The sequence below is a fragment of the Daktulosphaira vitifoliae genome, unplaced genomic scaffold (genome assembly GCF_025091365.1).
Source record: "Daktulosphaira vitifoliae isolate Bord-2020 unplaced genomic scaffold, ASM2509136v1 Scaffold_3, whole genome shotgun sequence".
In the NCBI taxonomy this organism is placed as follows: domain Eukaryota; kingdom Metazoa; phylum Arthropoda; class Insecta; order Hemiptera; family Phylloxeridae; genus Daktulosphaira; species Daktulosphaira vitifoliae.
The window spans coordinates 8,561,211-8,572,230 of NW_026099574.1; the positions used below are offsets into that span (position 1 = coordinate 8,561,211).

The window sequence follows — 11,020 nt, forward strand, 5'->3', positions numbered from 1 at the left end:
TGAAAAAATATCGAAAATTAGCGATTTTTAAATTTGTAATTTTTTGGGGGATTTCCCCCGTTTACGGGGAACGAGGGAATTTTTTTCAATTTTTGAGGGTAATGTCTTCAACTAGATACGATTTGTGATCTTTTGACATATTTTCATCACAATCGGTTCAGCGAGAGCTGAGATTGAGCGTATACAGACACAAAAAAAAACACATCTTACTAAAATTAATACCTTCTCAGCTTCGAAACTTTAAACATGAGTATTGTTACTAAGATATTTTCAATTTAATTTTTGAAAGTATTCCGGAAATAGTGACACTTTTATATATATCTTAAATTGAAGCTTATGTAATATACGTTATGAATGTGTTAAAACTTTCATGGATTGTTTTGTTGCTTGAAGTGCTTGAGGATATATCCATGTTTACAGTTGAGTTTTGACGTTTCGGACTCAACTGTAAACATGGATATAATATACATTAATTTGAAAAAAAAATAATTTGACCTCTGGATTTGTCTTCATGGTAAAAATGACTACCGTATGCAAAAATATGCTATTTTTGTGTTAAAATTCTGGGTTTTGTATTTTATTTTATTTTAAAATACCTGACAAGGGGAGTACAGATTTTCATAAATATTATATAAATTAAAATTGATATAGTATAGATAGTTAAACTTATTTAAATATGTTTGTTTCTTTTAAGTCGAGAAAAATAACTTTGAAATTTGAACTAGCTTAAATAGCTAACTTTTTCAGCCGACGGTAGCGACATACGGTGTCCGATTGGTAAAATTTATGTTTTACACGCTTGGGGTACGAGGTTCCAACCCGCATATGGCAATGAATTTTTTGCATTTTTTCTTAATTCTTTTTAAGTTAGTATAAATTTTTAACTCATTTAGATTCAATAACTTCAATAAAGATCAATGATCCCATCACTTTAGTCGCCCCTTGCAAGAAGAAATTTCTTATTCGTATTAAAATTATTTTACTATATTTTAAGTTTTAGCTTCGATGCAAAGCCGAGAAGATGTTTTTTTGTGAATATCATTTATTTTCTCTGCTCTAACTTGACCTACTTTTTTCAACGATACGTCCAATGACTACAATTCGTATCTAGTGCATTTTATCTTAATTCTTTTTAAGTTAAAATAAATTTTCAACTGCTTTGATTTTTATCTCATTCCATGTTCTCCATAAAGACAATTAAAATCATTAATTTCTAATGTTTTCAAAATATTTATTGACGAATTTAGATTGATATGATAAGTTTTAACTACAAAATTTAATCTTTTTACTTTGTAATTTAATAATTTTTTTACTCTATTTGTGTGTGCTACTACTAGACTATAATATTACAATTTTTTTTTGTAACATGTTGCTATATAAATCATTTCTAAAAAAAATGATTGTTTTTTCTCCTGAATTAACAATTGATTTTTACAAATATAATCAAATTTTATAATACACTCAATTGAGTAAATCTTTTTAACAACTTTGTTTTGATTGGTACATTTAGTTAAAGTAAATCATTAAAATTAATTAACTTCTGAATATTTAAATTGCAGAATCTTTTCAAACACCAAAAGTTACTAGGAAATTATTACTATTACTTCTATTTAAGTTATCTATTACGATAAAAATGCAAACAAATATTGAGCTTTTCTGATAAATTTACAATAAATAGTAATTATATAACTTACTGACTGCATATTAATATTAACTATACAATTTTCTTAATTCTGATAAAATTTTCTATTTAATGATGCCAAAGTTATGGTAAAATATTCAATTTTTTTTACTATAAACTTTCACAAAACTTGTCAAAAATGTTTCATCATCTTTAAAGATCCAAAAAAATAGGTTAAAAATAAAAATTTGAACTGATTACTTTTAGCATATTAAAAATCTAATCAGTAATATTTTGAAAACAAATTTTTTTTTCTTTTAATTATTATTTTATATGTAATTAGTGATAATTTAAAAAATTAGAACTGATAGAAAAAGTCTAATTGCAGATTTGAAAACAACGCGAAAAGTTGATTTAGAAAAGTATATTTTTGCTTCTGATGAAAGTTCCTTGTAGTCCAGTGCATTTATTTATAGTAACAAACAGTTTTTATTAAAAATTATTGTATCAAGCCCTTTAAATTTTTATACACGTANATTGAAAATTATTGTGTCAAGCCCTTTAAATTTTTATACACGTAAAAGTAAAGCAAAATATAACTACTTTATTATTTTTATAATTTCTTCGTTTAAATTACAATATTAAATTATTGAATATCAATTTCATACTAAATTTAATAATTATAATTAGTATTTATTCATATATTATATTTTAAAATCAATGAACTACTAATTAGGATATAATCAAAGAAATAAGAGTTGATGTTGCTTTTGGAATAATCCACCAATTTCTCTAAATGAAACACTATCTACAGATTTGCATCGAAGCGTTTCTTATGATAGTGATTTTAATCACTGTCAGATATCATCTATACTTGTCCCATCTATGCCTCGTCCACATTGTGCCTCAACCCCACTGTGCTACCGTTTTTTTTATTAATATCTCCGCTTAATAACTGCGTGTATCTCAAAATTTAATAGAATTAAATTTTGCCTTAAATATTTAAGAATAGGTAATAATTAAATAATTTTAATTTTGTATCCATTAATAATATCCATTGTTCAAAATTAAAATAAATAAAAAACAATTTTTTGTATTATATGCACCATTGATATATTTTAGTTAATAATAAGATAAAATAAAAATAATTATTTCAAATTTGTTAAAAATCATGGTATTCAACCATCTATAGTACTTTTTTATTACTATTATGAAGTTTATATCTTTCTATTTCCCTAACTGAACATATTACAGAGGGTGGTGGTCCTGTTTCTCATGTTACGGAGTCAAAGATAGTTCTTGGTTAAACCAATGATTGACGGAACGGATATTTTGGTATTAAAAATTTCATAGGAACCCTGTTGATCGAATCCATGAAACATACATTTCTACCCACTAGGCCGATCTCTATTATTATTACTATTATGAAGTAAAGCAGAAAATTTTATAATACTAATAATGAAGTGGTCTAATTTAAGTACTTTTCCACCCAAAATTAAAGTTTTATAGTTATAAAATTTTGATTATCACAAAGAAGACTTTGATATAAGTATTTTAAGTTCCAATGAGTACAACAATTTTTTATTATATAGATTTTAAAAGAATTTTGCTTAAGTTAATTTAAAAAAAATTTCAAAGTTCATAAGTCAAAGTCCTACTTCTTTATCTTGACATATTAAAGGAAAACAAATATTTATTTATCAATACAACAATATTTTTCCGTAATTAGTTTGAATTTTTGTTACTTTAGTTATCCTAAAAAAAATGATTAGTTTGAACATCATATTTTTTATGTTAATAATATAGAATTTATAATTTTTATTTTATATTTAAATTTTATTTTATATTTAAAAATCTCAATAGTATCAAATATTTTATTTGAACTAAATTTTAATTATATATATTTTTTATTTAATTAGATAGCAGTTGCTCTTGTTAAATGTTTTTCAACTCTGATAGAAATGAAGAGCCAGGAAATATTCTTATCATGGATCAACTTAACTTCAGATTACTTTCAACAAGACAAAAACAAAACAATAAATCCATAACACTTTTTTATAAATATCAGTTACTTAAGTTATTGAGGTCACTTGTGTGTATATAATCGTTTTCAATATACAAATGGTAGCACAGTGGGTCACGGCACTGTATGGACGTGGCATAGATGGGACAAGTATAAATGATATCAGACAGTGATTAAAATCACTATCATAAGAAACGCTTCGATGTAAATCATAGATAGTGTTAAATTTTAAGAAATTGGTAGATTATTTCAAAAGCAACAACAACTCTTATTCTCTTAATTTTATAACGATTAGTTATTTGAATTATAATTATAATGTATCAATAAATATTAATTATAGAAATTAAATTTAGTATAAAATCTAAGATGGCCTTGTGTTTAATAATTGTTTTTCTTTTATAAAAAGTACTACTGGTGAATGATCACTTGATAAATCAGATACATTTTGAATACTTGTATGTACATGAGCAGGTATTTTGGTGACGAAAAAATCTAGTATTTCTGGTAACCGTGTAGTATATGTTGGCCAGTAGGTTGGTTTTAAAGGTGATATGTATGAAAAAAATTTATTTATTAATGAAGTATGAAGGGTGTTTCCTCTATGATTGGAGGCTCTACTTCCCCAAAGGTTGTGTTTAGCGTTATAGTCGTCTCCAGCAATAAAAGAGTGACCTAACGTTGAAAAAAATCTGTTAAAATCATTTGAGCTTACGTTTTGACCAGGTGGACAGTAAACAGATGCGATTGAAGTTAATATGTTTTTTATTTTGATTTTAATAACTGTTGCTTGTAAAAAATTTTCTTGAAATCCAGGTAATTGATAATGCTGAATATTAGAAGAAATAAGTATTACAGCACCGGAATGTGCTGTACCATCTGGATGGTCGGTTTTATAAAGTGTATAACCATAGATTTTAAAATTAGATTTGTGTGTTAAGTGTGTTTCTATGATTAGTGCAATATCAATTTTTCATAGAGAAAATGCTGTAACTCGTTTTTATATTGGTTTACTCCATTTGCATTCCAAAGAAGTATAGTTAATTTAGGTATGTTATTGTCAGAGTTAGTCATTTTTTAATAGTATTTTGTTTATATCGGTGGTGAGAAGAGTAATTAGTGGGTTAATTAATGACTTGAAATCATTAATAAATGTTTTTAGTTGGTTTGTAAGGTTTTTTGAGTTTTGAGTATTGTCGTTAGTGAGTACTTGAGCGTACGTTTTTTGTGTTTGATGCTGTGTGTTTGGAAAAGTTTGTTGTGAGGTGTGACCTAAAGGTTTATTTACAATATTTGAATAAGGAGTTTGTGTTTTCGGTTCTTACTTTTAAATAAAAAATTTTTGTTACTTATAACAAATTTATATGTTTTATATACTGGACTACAAGGAACTTTCATCAGAAACAAAAATATAGTTTTCTAAATCAACTTTTCACGATGTTTTCAAATGTGCAATTAGACTTTTTTTATTACTTCTAAATTTTCATATTATTACTTATTATTCATCCATAAAATGTTGAACTATCAGCTTTGCTTTATTAAAATAATATTTTATCTTTATTAAATCAACATAGTAAATTCTGCGAGTAAGTTAACTAACGAAGTTAATAACAATAACTAATTATTAGGTTAATTATAAAAATAATAAGCTGTATTCAAAAATTGTTTTTATATACTTCTATTTATTTTCTTCGAATTTATACAAATAAATTTTGTTTATCTAATTGGTGTACATATTTCTAAATTAAAACACTTATAAGAACAAGGCCTAACTCTAAAAACTTTAACAAAAAAAATTATTAATTCAAAGGTATTTAATAAGATGACGATTCTAAATTGATTAAAGTAATAATACTTTTTTATTAAATAAGTTAAATTTTATGACTCGTGAAAAAATTGAATATTTGATTTTCTTACTCATGTTTTTACGAGTGTTTCAATTATTATTTTAATTTTAAATATTGTTTTACACGATAACTCTTAGTTAAACCATGTACAAATAATTAAATTTATTTACAACGGATTATTAAAAATAATGAAACTTCTAACTCTTAGTTGTTTCATATATTTATCAGTTATAAAAATTCTGACTATTGATAAAACATTGGATATGAAAAATATAAATGTCGATTATGAATTATTTTGTAATATTAATATAATAATTAAATTTTTGTTTAACGATTTGGCTGTAACAAAATAATTGTTATAACAAAAAGTTAAACAATTTTAAGGACCTTGAATTTCGCTATAACAATCCAGATAGATAAACACCCTTATCAACATTATTTTAATAATATAAATACATATACATATATATTGTTTTTCGTTTTGTTTTTATAGACTTAAAACAATTTGCAAGTAGTGTATATTTTTAATAATAATTATAATGGTATTATATAAGTTGAAGACATTACCCTCAAAATTTGAAAAAAATCCCTCGTTCCCCGTAAACGGGGGAAATCCCCCAAAAAATTATAAATTGAAAACCCGCTAATTTTCGATATTTTTTCAATTTTTAGCTTCGATGCGAAGCTGAGAAGGTATTAATTTTACTATGATATGATTTTTTTTTTGTGTCTGTTACCACTTTTTCTCAGCTCTCACCGAACCGATTTCTTTCAATGATACGTCAAAAGATCACAAATTGTATCTAGTCGAACACATTACCCTCAAAAATTGAAAAAATTTCCCTCGTTCCCCGTAAATGGAGGAAATCTCCAAAATATTACAAATTTAAAAATCGCTAAAAAATTTCGTACTTTATTTTATTTTCATGGTGAAAACAGATATCAAAGTTAATAAAAAAATACGATTCTTGTAAAAAAATTCTTTTTTATATTTTTAACTTTATAATGCTATAACTTTTTGAAATATGTATGAATCAATATAATTCTTTTTTTTATAAATGCATGATGTCTTTACCTATCATTTGGTATATTTTTTTTATAAATCTAACTTTTTACCTGGCTACAGGGGGGGATTCAAAATAACAACTTTTTCACAAAAAATTTACATTTTCAACTTAAATTTTGAAAGTGTTCCGGAAAGTCTGATACTTTTATATATATCTTAAATTAAAGCTAATGTAATATACTTTATCATGGAAAAAAAAAATTTCGAACTTTATTTTGTCTTCACGGTGAAAATGGCTACTGAATGNAACTGTATTTTGTCTTCACGGTGAAAATGGCTACTGAATGCTATTATTGTATGAAAATTCTCGATTTTATTTTTTACATTTTTAACTTTATAATGTTATAACTTATTGAAAAGTGTATGGATCAACATAATTTTTTTATGAGAAATAATATTTTTCAATAATCCCTTTTTTATTTGACATACTTTATCTTAATCAGGATATTAATAAGGAACTAGCAGATTATGTAGCTTTTGGAATAATCCACCAATTTTTTAAAATTAAACACTATCTAAAGATTTGCATCGAAGCATTTTTTTTGATAGTGATTTTAATCACTGTCAGATATCATTATACTTGATCCAACTATGCCACATCACCACTGAGCTCCCACCCCACTGTGCTGGGTTTTTTATTTTTTCTTCATAGTAGTTTTTTCTTCATATACATAATTACTGTCAGGTTCATTCAACCTGTGTTAGTAGATAGTTAGTATACTTCAAATGTACTTACTGATTCAGTTAGTAAGTCAGACATATATGCGATCAGATAAGTGCCAGTCCAAGTATGCGCTATAAATAAATAAGGATCCAAATCTTTTGTTATTATAGATTTGACATTTGGATGAGAATTTTCAAACGCAGTTTTAACATAAGCTATAAAATAAAAGCGAGCCAAATGATCGATGAATACAAACAATAAGTATGTAGTAATTCGCGGTCCAAAAGTAGTACGGATATCATCAACAATGTCGCAAAGTTTTGCATGTGCTAATCGCTCCGACTCCAAGACTTGACATGTAATAGCTCTGCGATCTACTTCAATAATCTGTACTATTTCAGATTGCCATCGAATTTGTAATGATCGAAAACGTTTACATATTTCATCACATAAAAATAAATACAACAAAGGAAATATTGATGTCGAGTACCTAGTGACACAATGAAACATTTTTATTTTTATTAAAAATGTTGAAAATATTTTAATTTATTACCTGTTCATGGATTCAGTGATATCTCTTATAGATAATCCAAATGTAAATATATCAATTACAACGGCAGTAAGAATTAACAGTGTTAATAGTACATAAGCAATAAAAAAATATCTCGGACCAATTTTACGGTTAAGTGGACGACCGTGCTCCATGTCAAAAGTATATATATTGGCTATAATGTTTGGTGTTCTTATATCTGCATATAGAGTACTTAACAAACGACTTAATTCTCGAAAAGTGTTGTCACAAGACCAAAACCATGTTAAAGCAGAGTTATTTTTCGTTAAAGTCCAAATTGCCATATTTAGGTTTATTCCGAATAAGAACTATAAAAAAATTAAAAAAATTTAGTATAGCTTAAATAATCCGTTTTACTTTAACATGAAATTATATTTTATATTTTTAATTGAGTACTCACAAAAGGCCATATACAGTGAATGCCCCATTCAAACTTAAGTTTGCCATAAGATGCAATGTTGAGATTAGTCTTGCCAAAAATTTTGGACATAATTAAAAGGGGTTTTATGTCATCGTATATGCTATTAACTCTCATTAATTTGTGTTATTTACTTTGAGCTATTTCGTTGATATTTTAGAATAAAATTATTACAAAAGTGTTATCTAATAATATAAAAACAATTACTGCTTTGAAGGTAGTTTATTTTAAATGTTAGGATTATAGATTCGATTGTAATTAAAATCAATATTTATATGCTATTCAAAATATTTGGAAATAAATAATATTGAAAGATTTTTTTTTATTATTTAAAAAGGAAAATATATACACGTTTTGATAAGTTTTAACAAAATAATTTGATTAGAAAATAAAAACTATATTATTGTAAAAAATGAAAAGTTTGTCTACTTACAGTTGTTAATTTATAAATTTAGTAAGTTTTTTTTTTGTAGAAAAATAAACTTATAACAGTATTATTTGCCAAGAAAAGAATAGTTTTAATATTAGTATTATTATATTAGTAGAATAGCTTTGTACAAATACAAGTTCTTTTCTACTTTTAAATTAAATTTCATTCATGAAATCTATTGATACTTATAAAAATGTAATTTCTTATGTCTACAATCTTATGGAATTAGGGTTTTATTTAGGTCATTTTATAAACCATTCGATTCTAATAAACCACTTCGAAAAATTATTATCATATATTATAGTAGTATAAAATGTATTTTAAAAATAAATTGAGTTTACATTTTGATATTTACGAGTTTATATACTGAAAGTAGAAGTCAAATGATTTTTCAGTTTTTATTATGTATATATTTTAGATACACTATTAATAATTGTATTATAAAAATAGAATTTAAATGACTAAATTACATAACGAATTAAAATCTGAATTCACAAAATCATTGCGAATAATTGTGCTCATATCTAAATTGTCTGGATTATTTAATTTTTCTTATTGCTTTAATTCAAATAATACTGTGACACAAAAAGTTGGGGCATCACACTTATTTGGCGATATTATTCAGTTGGGGTTTTATGTATTAATGTCATTTGTCGTGCTCACATCACCAACTTATGTTTATATATTTCGTTATGATATAATTCGTTATTGGATAATTCTTATAACTACTAGGGGCTCAGCAAAATGGATGATAAAGCAAGTATAAATCGAGTATTTTTCCTTAATAATCTGTTTTTTATTCACTCGTTTTTTTACAGGTTAATCAATGAATTACTTAAATATGACAGAAAATTTTCCAGTCTTCCTAGAACCATTCAATTACGAGCACCAAGCATAAATTTTTGGTCAAAAGTCGTAATTTTATATTGTGTTTACTTTTGGGCGATTCATTTTGCTATAATACCTAGCACTTTAAAAAAAATTGAGTTGGTTCAATTGTTCGTTGGAACAACTTTTGGTGTGCCACGGTTGGTGGACTTTGCAGTACTAACTACGACATGTTTTTTCTTGGGAAATTTCGGATGTCGATTCCGTGCATTAAATGAATTTTGGAAATCATTAATAGTATCATTTGAGATATTACCTGAATATTGGACCAATGAAGATATTGTGATGATAATTGAATGCTGCAGACTATTACATGCTGATCTTTGTACGATGCTCCGGATGTTTAGTCTTGCCTATGGACCTGTTTTGCTTGTATCTTTTTTATTTTTCATAGTTGATATTGTTCATCATTTTTTCATAATAGGATATATTGATGACCCATATTTATCAATTATGCCAGCAGTTATTTCAATTTTACAATTTATATTCTACATTTCAGTAATTCTTACACTTGGTTCATGGTCTCGCTATCAGGTAATAAAAATAAAATCAAATCAAATTAATAAGTTATTTTTATTTTTTAGCTACACATAAATAATGAAATACATTTAAAAAATGGAAAGTTTCAAAGTTTTAATTTTTATTATTAATTGACTGATTTTGATAATAAGCAGAAGCGTTATTTGAGGGCGAGCAGTCCCCTGTTCTAATATTTTTTTCTTCTTCTTCTACTGGCATTCCTACTCTCTAAGAGTTTTTTCCGCCATTACTACGCTTCGCCACCTATCTCTATCTTGGACTGTCTCTCTCCAGTCTTCAACTCCAAGGATTCTTAAATCTTCTTCTACCACGTCGATCCATTTTTTCTTCGGCCTCCCTCTAGGTCTTTTCCCTTGTGGTTTCCATTCCAATGCTACCCTGGCTATCTCGTTCTCTCTTCTTCTCGCTATGTGTCCTAACCATTGTATTCTTTGGCCCTTAATAAAACTTGTTACCGGTAATATTTTTTTCTGATTAATTTTATAAAAAACATAATTAGTATTAAATTTGTAACAAATTTAATACTAATAATAATAAAAGATTATAATACTTACTCAAAGTTTAATGTTTTAGAAAAATATGATAATCTTAAACATACGTTCAACACAAGTTGCTAATTTACCAGAAAACGTTTTTGAGCAGGTAATAAATAAATAAATATTTGAAATTTATCAGAATTTTCTTTGATAATTTATATTCATATTTGATGTAAAAACAGATATTACTATTTTTCGTACTGCCACGTGAGGTAGAAAATGAAGTTTTGGAAGTTAAGAATAAAATTTTCCAAAACAAAGTTAAACATTATTCAAATAAAGTCTAAAAAATTAAAACTAATTCCTATTTTATTACAATTACATATGACGATATAATATCATTATTATAATTTTCTTTAACTATGCCACACGAATATTTTCAAAAATATTAGAGTTAATCGTTATTTTATTTTTTTAAC

The 11,020-nt window shown here is 25.6% G+C and overlaps 2 protein-coding genes across 5 annotated transcripts in view; one reads left to right on the forward strand and one right to left on the reverse strand.

Annotated features, from left to right (window-relative positions):
* Nucleotides 1-11,020, reverse strand: part of LOC126902522 (uncharacterized) — a 116,803-nt gene that overhangs the window by 25,211 nt on the left and 80,572 nt on the right. The window contains exons 1-3 of one of the 3 annotated variants that reach the window (XM_050679898.1): nt 8,190-8,342; nt 7,772-8,097; nt 7,291-7,708 (exon numbers count right to left, since the gene is read on the reverse strand). The exons of the other annotated variants lie outside the window; for them this stretch is intronic. Of the exons in view, the coding sequence (XP_050535855.1) occupies nt 7,291-7,708; nt 7,772-8,097; nt 8,190-8,324 (879 nt within the window). The 5' untranslated portion in view covers nt 8,325-8,342. Of the gene's footprint in view, nt 1-7,290; nt 7,709-7,771; nt 8,098-8,189; nt 8,343-11,020 lie in introns of those variants that run through there. 3 annotated transcript variants of the gene reach the window in all.
* The window catches only part of LOC126902533 (uncharacterized), a 71,954-nt gene that overhangs the window by 4,596 nt on the left and 56,338 nt on the right, over nt 1-11,020 (forward strand). The window contains exon 4 of one of the 2 annotated variants that reach the window (XM_050679912.1): nt 3,541-3,706. In XM_050679912.1, coding sequence (XP_050535869.1) covers nt 3,541-3,669 — 129 coding nt within the window. In that variant the 3' untranslated portion in view covers nt 3,670-3,706. Of the gene's footprint in view, nt 1-3,540; nt 3,925-11,020 lie in introns of those variants that run through there. The other variant, XM_050679909.1, reaches the window with a different exon arrangement.